The sequence below is a fragment of the Equus asinus genome, chromosome 20, assembly GCF_041296235.1.
Source record: "Equus asinus isolate D_3611 breed Donkey chromosome 20, EquAss-T2T_v2, whole genome shotgun sequence".
NCBI lineage: Eukaryota > Metazoa > Chordata > Mammalia > Perissodactyla > Equidae > Equus > Equus asinus.
This window is the reverse complement of record NC_091809.1, coordinates 51,930,156-51,955,816: the sequence shown is the minus strand read 5'-3', so window position 1 is coordinate 51,955,816 and position 25,661 is coordinate 51,930,156. Positions and strand designations below refer to the sequence as shown.

Sequence of the window (25,661 nt, the reverse complement as noted above, 5' to 3'; positions counted from 1 at the left end):
GCTCGTATGAATTTCTGCTCAAATCTGTCTTCCATAAAAGAAACTATGGGCTCTAGACATCCAGAGCCATGACAACTTGCGAAAACACTGGCTGTGCAATACAGAATAAGAGCAAGCAAAATAAATGACAAACTGAACCTTCTAGAATAAGGCAAACTCAGAAGCAAAACGGAACAAAGAGAAGCATCATGCTTCTTAGGAAGTCCAAAGCTTCTCTCACTTCAGTATCAAATTTGGGGGAATCCCTGTATAGTTTAGTTTTCAAATTTTTGGTTGAAGTAATTTGCAAAGAATGTTTGCCTCTGCCACTGATTATCTTAAGCAATCTACCATGTTAACACACACTTCCTTAAAAAGCAGAAGACTGAAATAGGCTTATCTCCTGAGATTTTTATAAATGTTTTTGCCTCCCTGGGTGGTTATGTATATTATACTGACTTCTTCACTTGAAGGGATATAAAGCTCCTCCCTCTGTCAGTTTAACATGCAATTATTAACCAGATCTTCACATAGGTTTAAATAATCTACAAATACAGATCAAAAATTCAATAAGCCAACCATTTCCATAGGAAGAAAATGGAGGATAAAATAAGTAGATTCTTTCTCACTTCTTGGTATACACTTGCTCTTTCCGCCCAAAAAACCTATCATCCCTTAAGCCACTCACCGTGAAATCTCTGCAGTAGGTATTCCATAAGAGAAGTCAGTGGTAAGACCAGGAGAGCCAAAGCAAAGGCTACATTAAAATTTAGAAATCCATTAATTAAATAGAAATACCAGGGTTCTGTACCTGAGGGAGACAAAGAGAAATCATTAGTGGATGCCTCCCAAAGCTATTATAACAGTGCTTGACTCATAAAGTTCTTTGTTCAAGGAATGTTTATGATCCAATGCCTCAAGTGAATGTGGGTCGGCCAGCGCACTCTCTTTCCATGCTCAGCCACACAAGGGAAGCACAGGAGTACAAGATGGGAAGAGAATGAGACTGGTCATGGATTTAGAGAGAAAGCAAGTTTCAAATATGTAGCTATATTTTCTATGTTGACTATTATATCTAGGCTAAATTGCCACGCCCAAATGGGACTAATACTTTTTCAAACAACCAAATAATTTAAATAGCCTAGTGGTGACATTGTGATTTATAGTAAGAAATATATATTTGGTCTTGCCCCCTTTCCTGGTATAGACCTCCTAAAACCGTTGGACTATCCTAAGTGATGAGAGAGATAAAAGTGTCTTTTATTATGTTAATTATGGGGTTTTTGGAAAATCTCTAGGTAACAGAAGGATGGGGACAGGTTGCTAGGAGAACCAAACATGTGATTGGAGGGTTGGAACTTTCCGTCCCACCCCCCCACCTCCAGGGAGGGGAGAGGGACTGGCAATAGAGTTCAATCACCAACGGCCAATGATTTAGTCAATCATGCCTATGTATTGGAAACCTCCACAAAAACCTAAAAGGATGGGGTTCAGAGAGCTTTGGGTTGGCGAAGACGTAGAGGTGTGGACAAAGTGGCACACCCCGAGAGCATGGGAGCTCTGAGGCCTCTTCCCACAAACTTTGCTCTGTGCATCTCTTCCATCTGGCTATTCACTTGTATCCTTTATAACATCCTTTATAATAAACTGGTAAACGTAGGTGAATGTTTCCCTGAGTTCTGAGCGCCATACCAGCAAACTAATTGAACCCGAGGAGGGGGTTATTGAAACTTCCAATGTATAGCTCATTGGTGATAAGCACAGGTGACAACCAGACATCTGAGTAAGTGAGTGAGGGGGGTCGGGGAGACCTGTAGGACTGAGATATTCAAGCATTGCTCATTTTCTTCTCACCTGTTTATCCCATTTACATTCTACTATCTTTCCCTTTGATAATGTTCAACCAGTATTCCATAGTCAGGTATATAGGGGACCTTGTGTTTGGTAAAAACAACAATTTGTTTTCCTTAGGAAAACAATGTTCAGAGACCCAAACCCTGCTCAGAAGTTTTGAGGATTCAGAATAAAACAAAATGACTGAAAACAGAAACCTTACACTAGTTTTGATTCTTTAATTCAAAATCCTTAAACCCAAGTGATGAGAAACAGCCCCCCTTCTGCACATTTGGCAGGTTTTTCATCTGCTCTTCCCCTCTGTGTGATTACTTCAATCAGGCAGTGAATGACACATGCGGGTTTTAATCAGTGTGTGTTGTGACACCCGCCTTGCACCACAGCAATTTCCTGCAATCAGCATTGCTTAAAAGGGTAATCAGAAGGCAGAGGAATAGTCAGAAAAACCTGACATCTTTGCAGCTTGCTCAGCAAAACAAGATTAGAAACCAAACCCATAATGCTAGAAACATATAGGGGAGGACTAAGGTGGGGGGGTGGGTAGCCTAAGGAAGGACTCAAGTTCAACTGTTTGTCACCTTTTAGGAAAGCTCACCCCCTCCTGTCTAAATACAATGATTGGAACTGTTCAGGAACAGAGGTCCTATTCCAGGCCAAGTTCACTGGAGACATTTATATCTTATATTCTTTACAAATAACCTTTTGGGTTACAGAAAACTAATGGATGATTTTCTTTTCAAAACAGAAATACGTATCTTCTCTGGATTTTAATTTAGAGTTAACAACATATTTCCTAAAATGAGTCCTTTAGGAGTCCACTTCCCAGAAAGATAATTTTTTGCACAATCCCCTCCTGACCACCAGTGTAGATGCAGTGCTGTCAACCTTGACCTGCCTATTTCCTTAACAAATTCTGGAAATCTGAACCTACAAAGAAAAACCACAGTGACCAGAGAGAAAGGGGGTCATCTCTTACATCATCTATTACAGATGTTAAGCATAAACAGAAGAGGTCTCTTTCTCTTTGATCCTTGCAAACACATATTGCGTTTTCAGGGGAGCTCTTTAGTTTCTAGCAAATACTTGTCTCTACCACAATTTCCTATACCCTCCTGTTAAGGCTGACTATCTTTTTACCTAGATACACCGTACTCTGAGATGTGGAACCAGAAGTATTAAGCTGGTAAACTCAATTATTTTTGTGTTAGGAGCTCACAGATCAAGTTCACAGCTAAGCTTGAACATTTCGTAACAGACTGTTACTTCCCTGAAGGATGGGGCAAAAATTGAGGAATAAGCCAAGAGTGGGGAAGGTTCAAGTGACAACAGCCTTAAAAACAAGGGCAAAAGGGGACAAAAATAGTAAATTCTGTTAGTCAGAGTCCACTACTTGATGAGACAACCCGCCTTCAAAGAGAAAAGAGTAAAAACTTTTATCGCTTTCCAGGGAGATATTGGATGCTGCTGCTCAGAAAGTATCAAAGCTGAACTCTACAGAAAAAATGCGTCAGAATGACAAGCTAAGCATTTAGCTCGTGCAAAATGTAAGGTGAAAGAAAGCTGGAAGCGGGGATTCTGCAGGGAGTGACTCATCAATCTCCCTCTTTATAGAAAGTGCCTCAATTCTCTTCATTCAAATGAGCTAAAGGGAGCTTTGAAGAGGCTAAAAGAAGGGATAATGTTTACTGTTCCATAGATTGAATGAAGGCGAACCATTTTATAAGGCCTATAATTTTACAGAACTGTAGGAACTAAATTATAGTAAATTGTCCTCACAAATGTCAAATTTGCACCACCAAGAGGGAAAAGCCACCACAGTTCAACAGAAATAATTAGCAAGAGAGTGAAGGCTCTAGAACAGTTCTGGCTGGCAGTCAACTCTAAGCAGGCCTCAAAAGACCACTGGGGCTTCATTCTCTGCTGCTGCAAGAATAGAAAACTGTGGGCCTTTTAATAGAGGGCATTAGCCTTTACCTTCTGAAATTTCCCGTCCAGTGATCTGACAGATGCTAATAAAACACATAAACAGGCAGGGATCATGTCCTAAGTTGCAAAGCGTCATTCTAGAGCAGACTCACTGTTATTTTTGAGGGAAGAGTGTTTCTTATACCTGTCCTCCCACGCCATCCCCAGGCCTGTGTACTTGTCAGCAGGGAGCACCACTCCACTCACCACACAAAAATACTGATCAACCTCAACCTCTGACAACTCAAAATGTTACAAGGGTATGAGGCAAAATCAGCGCCAATACCAGTCACTATTTTTTTGCAACACTAAATTTCACCTCTTGATCTCTGACCCCACAGAGATGCTTTGCCTACAACTTTGCGATTTTATGTCTACACTATTCTAAAGTTCCTAAATGCCAAGTGTTCTTTACCTCATGCAAACACTCCTCCTTTCTTCAACAAGTGTCTGATGCAGTGCTCCCAGGTGAAAAAGAGCCCGCCAGTGTGCACGCCACCCTGCCTTCGAAGCTCTGCAAGGGCTCCTGACCACTCTCAGAGCCACACTGCACCAGACCTTCAAAGGAGCAGCTTCCCACGTGTTCTATAGATTGGATCTTCTGCCACCCAACTCACACCCTGATTTTGCAAGCTTATTCTCCTGTCAAGTCGCAACAGCTAAACTCCAGGGTTTTGCTAAGGTTGTTTCCAGGGGAAAAAACACAGGCTTTGGAGTCAGACAACCCTAAGCTCCTATCTCACTTCTGCCACTGATTTAACTATGTGGCAAGTCCCTCACCATCTCCACCTCAGTGTCCTCATCTAGGAGTAAGGATAAATAATGCCTATCTTACAGAGTTTTGTGAGGCAAAGAAGACGATATGTGTAAAATTTCTGGTATATATTAGGCATTCGATGAAAAGAAGCTGTTGTGAAATCCTCCTCCTTTTCTTTCCCCTGACTTCAAAAGACAAGAGTCAGCTCAGGTCTAGCACGTGTCATTAATATATGTTATCTGGCCAAGAAAGTATGGAAAGGTCCCTTTGAAAACCAGGAACAATAGACAAAGTAAATATTTATATTATTACAATCACAATGGAGAGAATTTATCTTGCTCATGCTGTGTAGTTTTTACCTAAAATTCAGCTAATGTTGTAAAACTACTTTAAGTTTTTTAAAAAGAACTCAATATTCAATCATTTTTTTTGTTTCAGCAGTCCCCACAGTTGACGCTCTATTTGTCTGAAATGCACCCCTGTAGTGTCTATTTGGTAAACTCCTACTCTTGCTTCCAGGCTCAGCTCAGGGACTACCACCTCTAAGAAGTCTTTCCTGATACCATGAGATGGACTTGCTCCTACAATTCCCTATCTTTCCACTGTAGCACACAATACATTGGACTGTAATTATCTATTCACGTGTCTGCAGCCGTATTAGACAGCAAAGTTCTATGAGGACACATGATAAATGCTCAAAAGCAATTTATTTCACTGCTTCTTTACCTGAGGTCCATTTATCCATTCATTCAAGAAGTAACTATAGGCTTATTATTTTCTTATACATAAGAAACAGCCATAAGAGATGGATGCAAAAACTATCAGCACAATGCATTTTTAATTTTCAGATAAGAAACTGTGCTTACCACAGCTAATGAAGCACTTGGAGCAGGAGACTCCTACAAAATAGTCAAAATAATGCCAAATAATGCCAAACATGTAAGTAAAGTGAAAGAGCTGGAGTTTCCAAGACAAAAGACATGCTATTTCACTGTTTGACACCTGGACAGCATCAAAGCATCTATAAAAGATAACTCTTTGATATTTACTGAATGGACTCACAAATTATAATAAAATTAGCTGATAATTGTAAAGTACCTTCTGATTTAAAAAGCACTTTTACCTCTACTATTCTTATTTGGTATCAAGAAAATCCCAACCTAGGACACCACAACAGGTCTAACCAAAATATTCTAGGATATAATAGTGATCAGGGCACTAAAGTAATCTGATGGATATTCTAGAATTTGTTCATTCACTCATTCATGACAACTCTTTACTGAAGTCCTAGAATACACAAAGAATACCGACTGCTATGATGGAAGAAATATTCTCTCTGCAGGCCTGCTAAAACAAAAAGGAATTAACACTCTATAAAAGAGTGGAAATCAGAGGGTGCTCACTATCACCACTCCTATTCAACATAGTATTGGAGGTTTTGGCCAGAGCAATTAGACAACAAAAAGGAATAAAAGGAATCCAAACAGGAAATGAAGAAGTGAAACTCTTGCTGTTTGCAGACGTCATGATCTTATATATAGAAAACCCCAAAGAATCCACTGGAAAACTATTAGAAATAATCAGCAACTGCAGCAAAGTTGCAGGGTACAAAATCAACTTACAAAAATCAGTTGCATCTCTATACTCTAATAACGAACTTATAGAAAGAGAACTCAAGAATACAATTCCATTTACAATCACAACAAAAAGAACAAAATATCTAGGAATAAATTTAAGGAGGTGAAGGACTTATACAATGAAAACTATAAGACATTATTGAAAGAAATAGATGATGACATTAAGAAATGGAAAGAGATTCCATGCACATGGATCAGAAGAATAAACATAGTTAAAATGTCCATACTACGCAAAGCAATCTACAGATTCAATGCAATCCCAATCAGAATCCCAATGATATTCTTCATGGAAATAGAACAAAGAATCCTAAAATTCACATGGGGCAACCAAAGATCCCGAATTGCTAAAAAAAATCCTTAGAAAAAAGAACAAAGCTAGACGCGTCACAATCCCTGACTTCAAAATGTACTACAAAGCTATAGTAACCAAAACAGCATGGTACTAGTACAAGAACAGACACACAGATCAGTGGAACAGAACTGAAAGCCCAGAAATAAAACCACACATCTACTGACAGCTAATCTTCGACAAAGGTGCCGAGAACATGCAATGGAGAAAAGATAGTCTCTTCAATAAATGGTACTGGGAAATCTGGACAACCATTTGCAAAAGAATGAAAGTAGACCATTATCTCATGCCACATACAAAAATAAACTCAAAATGGATCAAAGATTTGAAGATAAGTCCTGAAATCATAAAACTTCTGGAAGAAATACAGGTGGTACACTCATTGACATCAAACTTAAAAGGATCTTTTTGAACACCATGTCTTCTCAGACAAGGGAGACAAATGAAAAAATAAACAAGTGGGACTTTATCAGACTAAAGAGCTTCTGAAAGGCAAAAGAAATTAGGATCAAAACAAAGAGACAACCCCCTAATTGGGAGAAAATATTTCAAATCACATAGCCAATAAGGGGTTAATCTCCATAATATATAAAGAACTCACACAACTGAACAACAAACAGCCTGATCAAAAAACGGGCAAAAGATATGAATGGGCATTTTTCCAAAGAAGATAGACAGATGGCCAAAAAGCGCATGAAAAGATGTTCAACATCACAAATCATCAGGGAAATGCAAATCAAAACTACACTAAGATACCACCTTACGCCTGTTAAAATGGCTATGATCACTAAGACTAAAAATAACAAATGTTGGAGAGCGTGTAGAGAAAAGGGGACGCTCATACACTGCTGGTGGGAATGCAAACTGATGCAGCCACTATGGAAAACAGTATGGAGATTCCTCAAAAAACTAAAAATAGAAATACCATATGACCCAGCTATCCCACTACTGGGTATCTACCCATACAACTTGAAATCAACAATCCAAAGTGACCTGTGTACCCCTATGTTCATTGCAGCACTATTCACAGTAGCCACGATATGGAAACAATTCAACTGCCCACTGATTGATGATTAGATAAAGAAAATGTGGTATATATACAATGGAATACTACTCAGCCGTAAAAAAAGACAAAATCATCCCATTTGCAACAACATGGATGGACCAGGAGGGTATTATGCTATGCGAAATAAGCCAGACTGAGAAAGACAAATACCACATGACTTCACTCATATGTGGAAGATAAACAAACACAGGGACAAAGAGAACAGTTCAGTGGTTACCAGGGGGAGGTGGGTAGAAGGTGGGCACAGGGAGTGAAGGGGAGCACTTATGTGGTGACAGACAAGAAATAATGTACAACTGAAATTTCACAATGATGTAAACTATTATGAACTCAATAAAAAAAAAAAAGAATGGAAATCAGACCCCTCAAAAATTGTCAAGTTCAAAGATAAGGTAAAAGCACAAAAATTCTACCATCAAGCAACAACCCTCTAAAGTCTGGCTGACTACAGCACTGTATCAGTCCTGTTACTGCCCAGTATAACCATTCCCTCTTTCCCAATAAAGCTTTTTCTCCATCACTAAAAAAAATAATCAGTTCCTGTACATCCACAATAGCAAAATCTGAACTGAAGCTATCCCAGATTCATCAAAGCAGGCAAAACAGAGCCCCAAGGACTCTTCCCAGAAAAACATTGGCTGAAATGAACAGCAGATGCCAATGTCCAGAGAAAGACTGACCACGGCTCTGCTGGATCCCAAAACCCACCACAGGGGTCCCTGACCCACCCACTGTTAAACAGGAAACAAACTTAAATCAGAGTTTATTCTTTCTTTCCTACTCTCCCTACCAACCTGCTTATTTCTAGATTTATAAACCTCATCAATCTAGAGGACTACAAAAATATGTAACTTTCATATACTCTCACACAATTTTATAAATAAGCAGTCAGAAGATCAACATGTAATAACCCATTTAAAAGGCAGAGAAGGGGTCCTGCCGGGCGGTGCAGTGGTTAAGTTCTCACGTTCTACTTCAGTGGCCCAGGGTTCACTGGTTCGAATCCCAGGTGTGGACATATGCACTGCTTGTTAAGCCATGCTGTGGTAGGAGTCCCACATATAAAGAAGAGGAAGATGGGCATGGATGTTAACTCAGGGCCAGTCTTTCTCAGCAAAAAGAGGAGGATTGGCAGCAGATGTTAGCTCAAGGCTAATCTTCCTCAAAAAAAAAAAAGAAAAAAAAAGGCAGAGAAGCCAATTTTTCAAAATTAAACTCAAATTAACACAATTTATTCACCTATATATGGATATTATGCTTCCAATAGATTCTATGTAAATTAATTTCTAATGTGCAATCTGGGTCTAAGAAGACAATCTCCCTTCTATTGCCTTGTAGAATCAAATAAAATTTTACAAGTAAACTAAAACAATGGGCAATTAAAAACACGCAAACTCTCCCTAGCTAAAGGGAGACATCTAGAGGCATAAGCTTAAAATTGGGGCTTTTTCTCACATCCTTGGAGATCTTGAAGCTATAAATGAGCCTCTTAAACTTCCTTCAACTTAGAAATTACTCTCTTAACCATGCAGTTTGTGAATTCAATTCACTGAACAAAACACTATTTATTTTAACCTATTACTTGCCATCTAAAATGACAATATTCCCCAAATCCCAGGAGGCCCAATTAAGTCTCATTCATATGCTTACTTTAAATCTCCTCATTCAATTTGCTGGTTCTCTTGGCAAGTGGCACAGAAAAATGATGGGCATGGCTTAAATTGATAAGAGATACAGAGATAATATTAACCTGCTTTATAGCAAAGCCCCAAGACAATCACATATACAGAATGCTCTAAGACCTTAAAAAGACTAAGACAGAAGAAACTACACTTATTTTAATCAAAACGTATCTCATAAAATGTTTAGTGATTTGGCTGATCTGATCAGAAAGATCTCTAGCTTATCCCTCTGTAGCTATCAATAACTAAAGTGCCCTAAGGGCCAAATAAAACAGGCTCAACGGCTGGCTTAGAGAAAGGCATCAGGCTTGGGTAGAGATGGAGGTAAGGAGAATGCATCCCCAGACTAAAGGCATTCCATTTTTTTCCCTCTTAACCCTAAACTAGCCAAACTATCAACCTCTCATACTGACCCCCTCCCATTTGCTAGGCTTTGTCTACAGATTTTCCAAACTTTCTCCTCTAATGCCTGATACTGAAGTAATGTAAGTTGAAAAAAGAAAAAGTAATATGAAATGTATATATTTACAGAAAATGTCGAGGAATATACTCTAAGGCATTAACAATAGCTATCTAGAGATGATGGGATTATGAATGTTTTTATTTTCCTATTTTTGTTATCATATTGATTTTCTAATGAGAAGAGAAAAAGTAACTTTCAATTAAAAAAGAGTAGTATCCGGAGGCCAGCCCCACGGCCAAGTGGTTAGGTTCATGTGCTCCACTTCAGCAGCCCAGGGTTGGCCAGTTCGGACCCTGGGTGTGGACCTACACACCACTCATCAAGCCATGCTGTGGCAGCATCCCACACAGAAGAACTACAAGATCTTACAACTAGGATATACAACTGTGTACTGGGGCTTTGGGGGAAGGAAAAAAAAGAGGAAGACTGGCAACAGATGTTAGCTTAGGGCCAATCTTCCTTACCAAAAAGCATACGTTTTAAAAAAAAAAAAAAGAGTAGTATCAAAAGCCATGGCATACCCAACAGAGTCCTCAATACTCTGAAACTGAGAATAACAGACAGCAGGACTAACAGAAAGCCAGATCTGAATGTCACAGTAACCAAGGAGAAATATTTAGTGGCTACAAATGCTATATTCAAATCTCACTTATTTTTAAATAAGAAAAGAACACTGTCAGCAAAGAAATGCTATATTTGATAAAATGAGGCAATTGAATTAAAATTCCAAAGCTCAGGGGCTGGCCCCGTGGCCGAGTGGTTAAGTTCACGTGCTCCGCTGCAGGCAGCCCAGTGTTTCGTTGGTTCAAATCCTGGGTGCGGACATAGCACTGCTCACCAAACCATGCTGAGGCAGCGTCCCGCATGCCACAACTAGAAGGACCCACGACAAAGAATATACAACTATGTACTGGGGGGCTTTGGGGAGAAAGGAAAAAAAATAAAATCTAAAACAATAAAATACTGGGAGTGAATTTTAAAAAAATAAATAAATAAAATAAAATAAAATTCCAAAGCTCAAGCAAATTAAACTATCTCCTAACTCTTCCCCAAATTTCATAAGGCCTTACCATAGAGATCAGGTCCATGAGGAGTAAAGACATTATACAAAACAATGTTTAGTGGTGCAATCACCAACTTTCCATAGTAGTAGCTGTCAATGACCACCACAGGCACCTAAAACAGAGCAGAAAATATATAGCGATTATAGACTTTTGTCCCGGAAACATTCTCCCAGCACTAATAGGATAAAGCAGAATGAAAAACAGAATGAACTCCTAATGTTCTCTTTCCCACATCAGAAGGTGCTTTCACTACAACTTTAGAACACAAGAAAAAAAAAAAAAACTCACCAGAAAGAGCATGAGGGCCACCAGCGACCATTGAAAGAAACTCTTCCACCTATGTTTCATGACCAGCAAGTCAAAGGCAATAGGTAAACTATTGAACAAAGAAATAGAAAGTGGGGAGTTAAATTCTCAGCATATAGTCTCCAACAGGTCAGATCCACACATACCTTATGCAGAACTGAGAGAAAAATGTCTCTAGTAGTTATAGTGAGGGAAGAAAGCTAGTATGTGAGAGGATGTCTTCTCGAAAATATACCGATCTCATCACAGGACCCGGAAGAGCACTGTGCATCCCATGATGCACAGGTGAAATAAACACTGAGCTTATGCAATGAGCTCCATTTTATACATATTTATGTGTAACAGACATTTAAAATATATTAATTGTAAGTAAATGTGCCCTATTGTCCGAAACTCACCCTGCCAAATAAATAAATACTGATCTCTCCCTTCTATGATTTATTAAGATGTTAGGAATATTACAAACTTTGACTTCACTTCTGATATATCACCTTCCTATACCATTTGCTCTTCTTCCTTTCACTTACATTCCCCAGGCAAGTGGCACAGGTATGTTGCCTTCACTAGTTCTTCCTTAAGGCCTTAGATCAAGCTAATAATAATAAGACTGATCCAAGGTCAACAGGAACCTCCTCTCCGCCAGACCCAGTATCTCTTCACAAACTTCATTTTCCTTTGTCTTTCTCCTGCACTTAAAGCATCTGTTCCTTCCTCTGTAGACTCCCTGGCTCCTGTTCTTTTCTGGCCTCTTCCCTAGTGCTCCTTTCTAGGCTTCTTTTTTTCCTCTACCCCATCATATTACCCTACTATGGTCATATCTCCCAAAAGGCAACTTCTATTCTTCTTTCTCTACATCCATTTTCTCAGTGGAGGCTTCCACTCTTATTGCATGAACAATCACCTTCATATCTAGGACACTAGTCAGAGGCTTTACCCATGCTGCAATCACAAAGAATTCTCTCCCTACACCAATCTACCTATACAGAATCTACCCAAACATCAACTACAGGCTCTGCTCTCACCTCCTTTATAAAATGTCTGCAGAACCAATTTCTCCCATCTCTGAATTTATAGAGCATTATCATCTCTATCACTTATTTAGCAATGTCATGTGCTGTCCCAGGAAATCTCTTCTATAATCTGAACTTCCACATTCTATCTAAATTTTGCATTAACGTTTTGTGCTTTCATTTTTTTGTCTCCCCAACTAGATACATTTCCAAAGCACCTGTATTTCTACTTTGATAAGTCATCATATTTTTAATTACTTGTTCAATGTCTGTCTTTCCTATTAAAATATAAGCTCCCAAAGAGCAGGAACCATAACTGTCTTATTTATAACAATATCAGTAGTGCCTAGCATAAAGTACTCAATAAATGATGGTAGATTGCTAACTGATTGATTGTGATCCTGAAATCACTTATCTGGGCGAAAAGCAGACCAATCAAAATGTGCCATCGAGAGATATCTCAGGAACTCACAAAGTTCAACGTAGATGGAATAAAGAATAAAAGGAATGGAGGAACTGACAAAAGGAGGCTGGAGAAGCAAAAAGGAGGAAAGAGAAGGGCTTTGTGAGTCATATTACAGTCTGGACACCATAAAGCAGGAGTTGGCAAACATTTTATTTAAAGGACCTGACAGTATATATTTTAGGGTTTGCAGGCCACATACAGTGTCTGTTGCATATTCTTCTGTGTTTTTTAACAACCCTTTAAAAATGTAAAAGTTTCTCAGTTCTTGGGTTGTACAGAAACAGCGCAGCTCGATTTGGCCCACAGGCTACAGATTGCCACCTCTATCACATATAGCAATGAGGAAGCTATTATAAAGTTCAAAACAAAACAAGGAGTGATACAATCATATCTGCATTTTAGGAGGATAACTAGTGTGATGTGGAAATAGACTGACAGGGATTAAGACTAGAGATGGCAAGATCATTTAGGAGGCTGTGTGGTAATCCAGGAGCAAAGAGAGGTAAAGAAAAGTATTCAAATTCAAAAGATACTCAGGAGATACAATAAATTAATAGCACATGGGAAAGAGAAAAGAGTCACACATAATTTTCAGGTTCCTGGCTCAGCAGTGAGTGGATGGTGGTACCATTTACTGGGATAGAAATATAGGTAAAGGAACAGATAAGAAGAAAAGATAATGAGTTTAGTTTTGTAAATGTTTAGCTATATAACGGAGATATCTAACATGTAGCTAGGACTATATCAGTGAAGCTCAAGAGATGATGGGACTAGATATAAAGATATGGGAATCATTAAGATGGTTGAGATAGAACAGAAAGTATAGAAGAGGGCCTCATACAAAATCTTAAAAAATATAATAGCTTGAGGATGATATGCAGAATAGAACAGAAGAAAAGATTGGAGGTGGGGAAATCAGCCTTTAAAAGGCAATTAAGAAAATTTAAAACACCTATTCTCTGACTTAGTAACTCCTCTTCTAAAAATTTACCCCATAGATAAATTTCCACAAGTATGTAGACATACGTATAAAAATGTCCACTGAAGCATTGTGTAGAATAGCAAAAAACTGAAAACCAAATGTCTACCAATAAGACAATAGTTAAATAAATACAGACAGCCAGATAATGGAATGCTATGCAACTAAGAGAAAGAACGATATAGGGGACAGCCCGGTGGTGCAGAGGTTAAGTTCACACATTCCACTTTGGCAGCCCGCGGTTCGCCAGTTCAGACCCTGGGCGCAGACCTACACACTGCTTGTCAAGCCATGGTGTGGTAGGCATCCCACATATAAAGCAGAGGAAGATGGGCAAGGATGTTAGCCCAAGGCCAGTCTTCCTCAGCAAAAAAGAGGAAGATTGGCAGGAGATGTTAGCTCAGGGCTAATCTTCCTCAAAAAAAAGACAGAAAGAAAGAACAATATAAATCTACGTACAACAGAAGACATACATACGTACAGGATAATTCTATTTGTTTTAAGAATTTAGGTATGTATGTATATATATGTGTATGTGTGCATTTATACACACAAGGATAATTTTTTGAAAGATATAATCAAAACTATTATCAGTGACTATCTCTGAAGATTGGGCTAGGGGAGAAGAGAATTAAGAATTCTTGTTACCTCATACAACCTGGTATGTTTTTTTACAATACAGATAGACTAATACTATAATAACCTTAACATCAAACTAAAATTTTTTTTTGAAAGATTGGCACCTGAGCTAACCACTGTTGCCAATCTTCTTTTTTTTTTTCTGCTTTTTCTCCCCAAATCCCCCCAGTACACAGTTGTATAATTTTAGTTGTGGGTCCTCCTAGTTGTGGCATGTGGAATGCCACCTCAACGTGGCCTGATGAGCATTGCCATGTCCATGCCAAGGATCCGAACCAGAGAAACCCTGGGTTGCCAAAGCAGAACATGCAAACTTAACCACTAGGCCACAGGGCCTGCCCCTAAAATATTTTTTTAAATTACTAGTGGTACAGGCAAGAAGGCAAGGCAGCACAAACCAGAGCAGAAGTAGTGGGAATAAAGAGCACAAGAGGACTGAGAGATACTATGGAACCTTGAAAAAAGATGCTGGGGGCAAAAAGGAGAGGGACTGAAAGGAAACTCAGCTTTCAAGCCTGGTGACCGGGAAAATGCACAGCACAGGGTGGTGCAGTGTGGAAAAAACATCAGCTGTAAAGTCAGAAAGGCCTGGATCCAAAAGCAAACATAATCTTAAAGGCAAATTACTCAACCTCTTGGAGTCTACTTTCTCATTTATAAAGCACTAATAGTTGTATTTCTCTTGCAGAGTTGCTGTAAGGTTTAGGGATAAAGTTTGTAAGGGGTTCAGCAGTGCCTAACATACAGTAGATGTTTAATAGTCACTATTCCTCTTAGAGTTAATCATAACAATAAGCACTACGAGAAATGTTCTTCCGTTCCCCAGAATCTTTGTAGGTCCAATTAATTCCTATAACTTTGGGTCCTATCCAGAGAATAAGCCGATAACCTAACATTAAGATTTACTATATGCTCATCGATACAAGGAAGACAAATTGTGTTAGTGTCTTACCCAAGAGCTGCACTGAATGGCCAGCCTAAGATGGTCCCAGCTGCTACTCCAAGCACAGCAATGGAAGTCTTGTCCATATACCAGCCAGTCATGGCTATCAATGTAGTGTACATACAGAAACTGCTAGGAAGGAAAGCTACAAGAGGAAAGAAATGAAAGAAAAAAGGGGAAAGGACAAGAGTTTGAGATTTATTAGCTATCAATTATTATAGCTACCCTGCAAAATGTCAATAACCAGGAACATATTTTGAGCAATGCTATATGAGAGAGGGGCAGAAAAATGATACCACTTTAAAAAAAAAATGAAGTTCAACTATTTTCTTATTTTCTCACTTCTATTTTTTGGGTACCAATAAATCACCCAATTATACAATACTAACCATACCATTCCTCGCCTGACCTGTACCCCAAATCCAAAACTTACAGAATTCCAGGTTCCCCAGGAACACTTCCGATTTATATTTTCAAGCAGAGAATACGGCTTCAAGAAACTTAGAGCCACTGCTGACAATCTATTTCTGAAGAACTTTATCTTCCGATAGTCTTCTGAGACCGTCCTGGTACTAACCTGTACCTCACAGGAATTCTAGGAAGCCTTCTCAAAGGCCAAGCACGGGATGGCAGCACTGCTTTACATCCTGCACCCACTGACATAGTTTGGCCTTTAAATGTCCCCTAATTATTTGCAACCAGCACTACTTTATTGTTATATACAGCAGACCACTGAGCACTTTCAGGGTCTCGACAACAGTAACATCCGATCAAAAGTGTTTGTAACAACTCTACACAAGAATGCAAATCTGCCTCTCCAGGCTGTGTAAGGCCTGCCTCACCTAACACTAGGGAAGGAAAATCAGTACCAACTCCAGTAAGAACCACAAAAGGCAGTTTTATTTAAGAAACTCAGCGAAGGGTTCGGAGGCTCTGTATCAAAGGATGCCTTTAACTTATCTGTGCCTTAGCATCCTCAACTGAGATGACAAAACCAAAGATACTCCCAGGTATCTCCCTCATATAATAACCAATTATTACTGTAACTTAAAAAAAAGTAACATAAAAAACATATGAGGTACAACCTTCACAGATAAATGCTAAATAATATGTGTCATCCAAAGCTGTCGATTCCAGCTGCCAATGTAGAGGACAAAGGGAGCAGAGGAATCTGAGGTCTCTACTAGCTCGGAGGGTAGAGCACAGTCTCATTTGGACAGTGGCCCTCAAAGTTATTCAGGTGTGGAGCCCTCAGGTCTCTGCAGAACAACATGGATTTTGATACAGTCAATGAAGGAAAAGTACATATATACTTTTGCGCCAGATACTATTTTTTGTGTATATTTAGTGCACATATTAGATTCTGGTACACAAAACCAGAACTTAAAATTGAGATAATTATATCTAGTAACTTAATATTTCTGGAGAATTGGGCACAGGCTACCTTTTGGCAGATGGCTACCTTGGTTCAGCTCATAGAACACAAATATTCAAGGGCAGCACAGTTTGAAAGCCACTACTCTAGATCAAGGTTTTACTCCAAATTTCTAGGAGCTTATTGTAAAAAAACCCCAACAGAAGATGTATACCTTTATAGAATACATTGCAAATAACTGGCAGAAAGCAGAACCATCAAGAACAGAGTTTTTAGGCACAAAGAGCTTCCTTGACCAAAATAACAAAATTATTTTCCTTCCTCTAACAGCAAAGAAAGGTAGTGGATGCTTGTGTTTTTCAGTCTTGCAGTGATAAAAAAAAAAATACAATAATGTAATAGAAAGCAACCTGATAAAAACAACTGCTCTACCACTCATGAATTCTTTGACTTTCAGTAAGTCATTTCATCTAAGTTTGTGTCCTCACGTGCAAAAATGAGAAAATATTTATCTCATTTATACCATGAACTATTGTAAAGGCCAATCAAGATCACGTAGATAACAGTGCTTTGCTAATTACTGCCGTTATATAAATATAACCTACATCTAGGTAAGTTTTTCCTTTCAATGCAACTGTGAAATATCAGTGGACCTGTTACGCTCTCACCTGCACTTTTACTTACCCGATGATGAGCAAAACATGCCAGTGCTGAGAACCAAGAAGGCTAGCATCATTCGACTCACATGCAGTCCAAACTTCTTGCACACAGCTCTAGGAGAAAGGCAAAGACTATCAGCACAGCAAATTTTAGGGATGGCCATTTCAAATCAAAGGATGAAAACGTCTGCATCACAGAGAACATGGAAGATCTAAAGTCAATTACAGAACTGGCTTGACATGTTTGTTAGCAATTTCGTGTGCATAATAACCCCAAACATTCTTATTCCTTATGCAGGAGAAAAGCTCTCTATCCAAGAAGAAATGTATACTTTCCATGCTAAGATTATGTCTACTACCAAGAGGAAATCAGCAAGATGTAGTGGAAAAAATACCACGCCTCAGATTCCGATGGGCACAGGTGCAAATTATGGCTCTGCCATTTACTGGCAGTAGGACCCTGGTCTAGTTACAAAATCTCTGTCAGATTCCTCATCTGCAAAAAACCTACCTTGTACGGTTTCTGTGAGAACAACGCATAGAAAAGTGCCTGGCACAGAGTTACTCAATAAATGGTTATCAGAAAAAAAGACCAGGAGATACACCAAGGTGTTAATAAGTGATATCTAAGTCAGTGTTTCTCAAACTTAAGCAATTATATATTTCCCTTTACTTCTTTCTTCTAGGGGTTTTTTTTGGCCCTATAAGTTAAACATTATTAGAGATTATTATTGCTTAATTTAGTCAATATTTGTTCAGCCTATACCCATGTGTTACATATTTTCTTGCTCAGGTTCCTTAGTGCATCTCAAAGCTTCTTTCTGAAATAATTTTGCTTTTTCCTAAGTATATCCTTTAAAAGTTCCTTTAGTGAGACTCTGTTAATAGTAAATTCTCTGTTTTTTGTTTGGTTTCTTTTTCTCTCTTTTATTTTTTGTCTGAAAGTCTTTATTTAGCTTTCGCTCTTAAAAGATGGCTTAGCTAATATACAAGTTTAGGATCACAGTCATTTTCTCTCAGCACTTTGATGATACTATTTTTTTGTCTTCTGGCTTTTGACAAGGTTTCTGTCAGTCTAATTGCCCAACGTTCCTTTGCAGGTATTGTAATAGTTCTCTGTCAACTTTTAAGATCTTCTTCTTTGTCCTTGGTGTTCTACACAGTTTCAGTAATTCCTTTTTATCTATCCAGCTCAGGATATGTTAGGCTTCCTGAATCCGTGGATTAGCATCTTTTTTTCATTAATTCTGGAAAATTCTTAGCTATTACTTCCCTGAATACTGCCTCTCCCCATTCTATCATCTCCAAGAATCTGATTAGATATATATCGTATCTTTCAACCCCAGCATACACATTTCTTAACCTCTTTCATATCTCTTTTTTTTTCTCACTCTGACCTGCATTCTTAGTAATTTCTTCAGATTAATCTTCTAGTTTACTAGTTTACTTGTTAGCATGTCCAATTAGCAGTTTAAACTGGCCACCGAATGTTAAATATCAATTACTATATTTTCATTTCTAGAAGTTCTGTGTAGTTCTTTTCAAATCTCCCTGATCATTTTTGTAGTCTCCTTTCTTTTTTCTTTGTTTTTCTTTTTGGGAAGATTAGCCCTGAGGTAACTGCTGCCAATCCTCCTCTTTTTTCTGAGGAAGACTGGCTCTGAGCTAACATCCGTGCCCATCTTCCTCTACTTTATATGTGGGACGCCTACCACAGCATGGTTTGCCAAGCGGTGCCATGTCTGCACCCAGGATCCGAACTGGCGAACCCCGGGCCACCAAAGCAGAACGTGCACACTTAACTGCTGTGCCACCGGGCTGGTCCCTCTTTTTCCTTTTTTTATCTTTTTATTTTATTGTGGTAAGAACACTTAATATGAGATCTACCCTCTTAACAAATTTTTAAGTGTAAAATACAGTATTGTTATCTATAGGCATAATGTTATACAGACATCTCTAGAACTTATCCATCTTGTACAACTTAAATTTTATACCCATTGATTAGCAACTTCCAATTTCCCTCTCCCCCCACCCCTGGCAACCACAACTCTATTCTTTGCTTCCATGAGTTTGACTATTTTAGATACCTCATATAAGTGAAATCATGCAGTGTTTGTCCATCTGTAACCAGTCAGCTCACTTAGCATAATGTCCTCAAAGTTCACGCACTTTCTTCTTTTTTTTAAAGGTTGAATAATATCCCATTGTATGTATATACCACAATTTTTTTTCCATTCATATGTCGATGGACATTTAGGTTGTTTCCAATCTTGGCTATTGTGAATAGTGCTGCTGTGAAGAAGGGAGTGCAGATATCTCTTTGAGATCCTGATTCAGCTCTTTTAGATAAATACCCAGAATTTGGATTGCTGGGTCATATGGTAGTTCTATTTTTAGTTTTATGAGGAAACTCCACACTGTTTTCCATAGTGGCTACGCCATTTTGCATTCCTACCAACACTATGCAAGGGGTCCAATTTCTCTACATCCTCGCCCACACATGTTGTCTGTTTTTTTGGTAACAGCCATTCTAACGAGTATGAAGTGATATCTCATTGTGGTTTTGATTTGCATTTCCCTGATTATTAGTGACACTGAGCATCTTTCATATACCTGTTGGCCATGTGTATATCTTCTTTGGAGAAATGTCTATTCAAGTTCTTAGTCTGTTTTTAAATTAGAGTAATTTTTTTGATATTGAGTTGTAGGAGTTCCTTATATGTTTTGGAAATAAACCTCTATTCAGATTATGGTTTGCAAATATTTTCTCCCATTGTGTAAGTTCCTTCTCTCTCTGTTGATTGTTTAGTCTCTTACTTCTTATTCATGTTTTCAATTCTCTCTTTTACTTCTTTAAAATTATTTCATATTCTTATTTTAATAATTGCTAATAAATGAAATTCTGTGGCTCAGCTTTCTGTTGACTGTCATAACTGCTGGCTTTTACTTATAATATCTTGTTCCCTTCTGTGCTTTGTGATTTCTTTTTATTATAATTTCTTGTTCACTACAACTTCATCTGTGGTAGTTCTTTGACACGTGGATTAAAGATCCATTTCTCCACAGAAATTTTTTTTTTTTTTTTTTAAAGATTTTTTTTTTTTTTTCCTTTTTCTCCCCAAAGCCCCCAGGTACATAGTTGTATATTCTTCGTTGTGGGTCCTTCTAGTTGTGGCATGTGGGATGCTGCCTCAGCGTGGTTTGATGAGCAGTGCCATGTCCGCGCCCAGGATTCGAACCAACGAAACACTGGGCCGCCTGCAGCGGAGCGGGGGAACCTAACCACTCGGCCACGGGGCCAGCCCCTCCACAGAAATTTTATATTTGTTTTTGCAAGATACTTGGGGCACAACCAACTCAGAACAATTTAAAATAAATTCTCAACTTGTGGTGTGGGGGACCATGTAGGTGACTGGAATTCAATCCTGAGCCCATATGAAGACCAACTTATGGTTATAATCCTCAGAGACATCACTGGCTTTCTTTCTTCTCTACTCCACACAGAGTCAAGGCAAAGAATTTTTTATCTGACATTTTTAGCTGTTTTGCAGTGGGAAGACTTTTAATAATGATTATTAAGTCCAAATATCTTTTAAAGCATTATTAAAATAAGGTATTAGGTTTCATGTAAAAAAGGTGGCTATTTTTATTACTGAAACACTTAAATGCTTAATACTTCCACTAATACTCAACTAATAGGTACTTGGTGAAAAATTATGTAGCAGGTACAAATAAGATCAGAGTCTCACACTGGGAGTAATTTCCTAACAGCTAAGCTCAAGGGGAAGAGGTGAATCATGATCCCATATCTTGGGACCAAGGCTCTACTAAATCCTACCAAATAAACACAGTTAGATATGTATTAACAGAATTAAAATTAGTAACATGAAGATAAGGTGTTTATGAATCTCAGCAAAGAAAGTGATAATTAGAAGTATTCCCCTCCTATGGTTTGTTTCAAACAAGAAGTCACACTTCTTTCCTAAAAAAATTAAAAACAGAATTGCCATATGATAGAGCAATCACACTTCAGGGTATACATCCGAAGGACACGAAATCATTACCTCTGAGATATCTGCACCCTCATGTTCACTGAGGCATTATTCACAATAGCCAAGACATGGAAACAACCTAAATGTCTGTCTATGGATGAATGGATACAGAAAATGTGCTATATATGTGCAATGGAATATTATTCAGCCATAAAAAAGAGGGAAATCTTGTCATTTGCAACACATGGACGGACCTTGGTGACACTGTGCTAAGTAAAACGTCAGACAGAAAGACAAATACTGTATGATCTCACTTATACGTGTTATCTAAAAAAAAGCCAAACTCATGGAAACAGAGAATAGAATGGTGGTTGCCAGGGGCTATGGGGGTGGGGTGGGGGGTAAATGGGGAAATATTGGTCAATGGGTACAATCTTCCAGTTATGTGATGAATAAGTCGTCGGGATGTAATGTACGGCATGTTGACTATAGTTAACAATACTATATTATATACTTGAAAGTTGCTAAGAGAGTAAATCATAAATGTTCTCACCACACACACACACACACACACACACACACACACAACTGTGATCATTTGAGGTGATGGATGTGTTAACTAACCTTATTGTGGTAATCATCTCATAATACATACATGTACCAAATCACCCTGTTGTACATCTTAAATTTACACAATGTTATATGTCAATTATATCTCAATAAAGCTAGGAAAAAAAATTTTTTTAAGTTGCACTTCAGATATAATATTAGGGGCCAGAAGGAAAGTTTTTCTATCCTAAACACTGCTTACACTATCAGAGAAATAATCTGTTCTATATTGGTATTTTTCATAGCACTTTTAGAAGCAAAGCTTTTATACTCACTTATAAAAGTAAAGTTCACAGATACAGCTCACAAAAGCCAGAAGACATCGTAAAAAGTAAAAGACAAGAATCTGAAAGAAACCCAGAACAAGAAAACATAAGTCACAGGTGCATGTTAGAAAAATTCTTAAAGATGAAACCACTCTCATTTGTCACTGATAACACTATAAATTGGTATAATCATTTTGAAAAGCAGTATGTATCAAGCACTACACAAATTTTCACATCCCTAGACCCAGTATACCTATTTCTATGATTCCAGCCTACAGAGTTAACTCAAAATATGCAGGGGGAGGGTAGTCTTACTCATGAAAACGTTAACTGTAGCACTATTAATTTAGAAAAAACTGTTTAAAAAACTAAAAATGTCAAATTATAGAAAAAAGGTTAAATAAACGATGCTACATCTATTTCATGGACTATTATACAGATATTAAAATTTATGGCTACAAAGACAGGGGAAAAATTCTTATGACATAAAGCTCATTCATTCAACAAACATTTCTTGAACAACCACAATATATTAGGTACTGAATATTATAAAATACCAAGTGAAAATGAATAACACAATATTATTTATACATCAGAGTTATAGCTACGGAAATCAGAAGTATATAAAAAGATTGGAAAGAAATATAATAAAATGGTAAAAGTGGCTATGTCAGGCTGGTGGGATTTAGGTACATATTTTTCCTCCTATCTTCCAAACATCTGTAATGTGATTTTATTAATTTTATAATTAAGAACATAAATTTAAGAAATAAAAATAACAAAATAATAAGGGTTATGGCAAAGAACTTTTAACTTACAGTATACTGGTATGTTTCAGACCATTGAGCACCTCAGAATATAGGCTCTATTTAAATACATACTATGATTAATATAACTGCATATAAGTTGGAAATACTGTCCATTTTCATCACTATAACCAAAAAATTCCAAAAATAATTCAATAAAGTGATCCAGTAAATGCCCAGAATCATTCATTAACTCAATAAAAACATACTGAAAATCTACTATATACACTGAGCACTATCCTTGATGCTACTGGGAATACAGATAATTTCAGTACAACGTGTCTACGTGTAAGGACTCCTCTTCTAATTGGGAAGAGTACAAAAACACACTTAGAAAGTTAGAAATAACACAAGTTAATATAAGATAAGAACTGTATTTGGGATCAGGACAACGATGCTCCCATAACAACTAATATTCAACATGGTACCTGGAAGGCCTGGCTGGTACAAAAAGACACAAAAAAGAAATGAGGTATAAGGAATGTAATAGAAGAAACTAAACTCTATATACAAAGACGAAAGAGAATCCAAGACATTCACCTGACAAACCATTGACAGTAATAAGGAAAATCACCAAGAGATTAAGATCAAAAAACAAAAATCAGTTGTGTTCCTCTATACCAGCAATGACCACTTGAAAAAATAATAGAAAACAAGATACCACACATAACAGCAACAAAAAGTATAAAGAATCTAGGCATTAACCTATCAAAAACTAGATAAGACTGAAATGAATATATTTTTTAAATTTTATTAAAAGACAGAGAAAATCTAACTAAATGGATAAATACACCCTTTTTGAGATGGAATGAATTAACACTGTAAAAATACTGATTCTCATATTAATATGTAAATTCAATGCAACTGCAACCAAAACCCAGCAGAATTTGGAGGAGGGGCAAACTGATTCTGAAATCATTTTTAAACAAATTTTAAAATGGACAAAGTGAGAAATTCATCAATCAGATATTAACACACATTATAAAGCCATAATAATAAAAACAGTACGGTACTGACGGACAAATTGACCAATGACATAGAATAACGAGGCCAGAAACAGACCCATACATATGAGAATGAGGTGTATGACCGAGATGGTGTAACAAATCAGAAGGAAAAGGATGGATTATTTAGCAGATGGTGCTGGAAAAGCCAGTTTACCATACAGCAAAAAATAAAGCTGGATCTTTCCACAATTTATAAAAAATAAAATTCAAATGGATTAAAGTCTTATATGTAAAAGGTAAAATTATAAAGCTAATAAAAGAAAAGACCGAAGAACAGCTCTGTGATTATGGTGAAGAAGGATTTCTTTTAGAAACACCCAAAGCAACCAACCATAAGTGAAAAATTAATTGATATGACCATATCAAAATTAAAAATTTCTGTTCAACAAAGGACCACAGACAAAGCTAACAGAGAAGTGAGAGCCTAAGAGAAAGGATTTCCAGTAACTAAAACATACAAGGGGTTACTATTGAGAACCTCTACAAATCAGAAGAGAAAACCAGAAAAAGCAACTGAAAAACAGGCAAAGGATGTGAATAGGTAATTCACAGAAAAAGAAATCTGAATGACTAATAAATAGAAGAAATGCTCCACCTCACTAGTAATCAGAGAAACACAATTAAAACGAGAAGCATCTCACAATCATGAGAAGGGCAAAAATTAGAAAGTCAAATATCAAGTGTTCAGGAGACGTGAAGAAGCTAAAACCTCGAACACTGTTGCAAGGAGTGTAAAGTTGTATAGCCATTCTGGAGGGTAACTGAGCAGTACTCCATGAAATTAATGGCCCATGGATCTACATATGGGATCCTGAGTATACAGTTCAGAGAAATTCACACCCAGATCCATAGGGAGACAAAACAAAGGTGTTCTTGTTCAGGGTAGCAAGAAGTCGGAAAGATAATCATCACTAGAGGTGCTAATTATTACCATATTGTCTATCAGCAATAATCCACCTGTCTGTACTCTACCTTATGATGCTGGGGCTGGGAGTCCATAAGCTACAATTCCCCCTTGCCAAGTGGCTCCCTGCTGGCTCCCACTGGCAGAAGCTAACAGGGAGGAGATTGGAAGTAAGAACAAGAAGAGAAGGGAAATCTTTATTCCTGTTCTGCTTGCTTTTCCTATCATTGATGTAAGAGGAAGAATTCTGTGCTGAATATGTCAAACTTGAAGTGATAGTGGATATCCAAGTGGAAATAAAAACTTTAAGTACTGCATATTGTTATTTCTCTATGAAGTCCCTCATCCTGTATATCTTTCCCTGGTAAGTTCAAAAAACCAGCAATGAGATACTAGGTAGGGACTAGTATCTAGTAGGTAGGGACTAGTGCTAGTAGGTAGCACTTTCTACAGGTGCTACCTTTCTGATCATTCTAAAATGCAAATGCAATCATGTCTCTCCTCTGTCTAAAACTATTCATGGCTTCACAATGCACTTGGGGAAAAAAACGTCTAATTCCTTAATAGAGCCTACCAAGTGTTGTATAAACCTGGCCTCTTCCTACCTCTTAGTTTCATCTAATCCAGTCCACTACTCACTCTCTCTTCCAAATGTCAAACCTACCTATACAAGAAGGCCATGCTGGCTTCTTCCCAGCCTCAAGGCCTTTGTCCCTCATCTCCAACTCTTTCTTTACCTAGACAACTTCTGCTTATGCTCTAGTTCTCTAATCAGGGACTTCTGCTTCACGGAAGATGAGTTAGCCATACTTTTCCCTACTCCTCCTGCTATGTAAAAGCAAAAACTCTGGACGTTATATGTAAAACAAACATAAGAAGACTCT

The 25,661-nt window shown here is 37.8% G+C and overlaps 1 protein-coding gene across 6 annotated transcripts in view; it reads right to left on the bottom strand.

Moving 5' to 3' along the window:
* The window catches only part of ALG9 (ALG9 alpha-1,2-mannosyltransferase), an 89,791-nt gene that overhangs the window by 59,633 nt on the left and 4,497 nt on the right, over positions 1-25,661 (bottom strand). For all 6 annotated transcript variants that reach the window (XR_011495693.1, XR_011495692.1, XM_070490307.1 and 3 more), the window contains exons 4-9: positions 22,070-22,140; positions 17,219-17,307; positions 15,169-15,304; positions 11,105-11,192; positions 10,823-10,928; positions 668-790 (exon numbers count right to left, since the gene is read on the bottom strand). Coding sequence is in view for 4 of the 6 variants with exons in the window: in XM_014855429.3 (XP_014710915.1) it covers positions 668-790; positions 10,823-10,928; positions 11,105-11,192; positions 15,169-15,304; positions 17,219-17,307; positions 22,070-22,140 (613 nt within the window). In the remaining 2 variants the exon portion in view is untranslated. The remainder of the gene's footprint in view (positions 1-667; positions 791-10,822; positions 10,929-11,104; positions 11,193-15,168; positions 15,305-17,218; positions 17,308-22,069; positions 22,141-25,661) is intronic.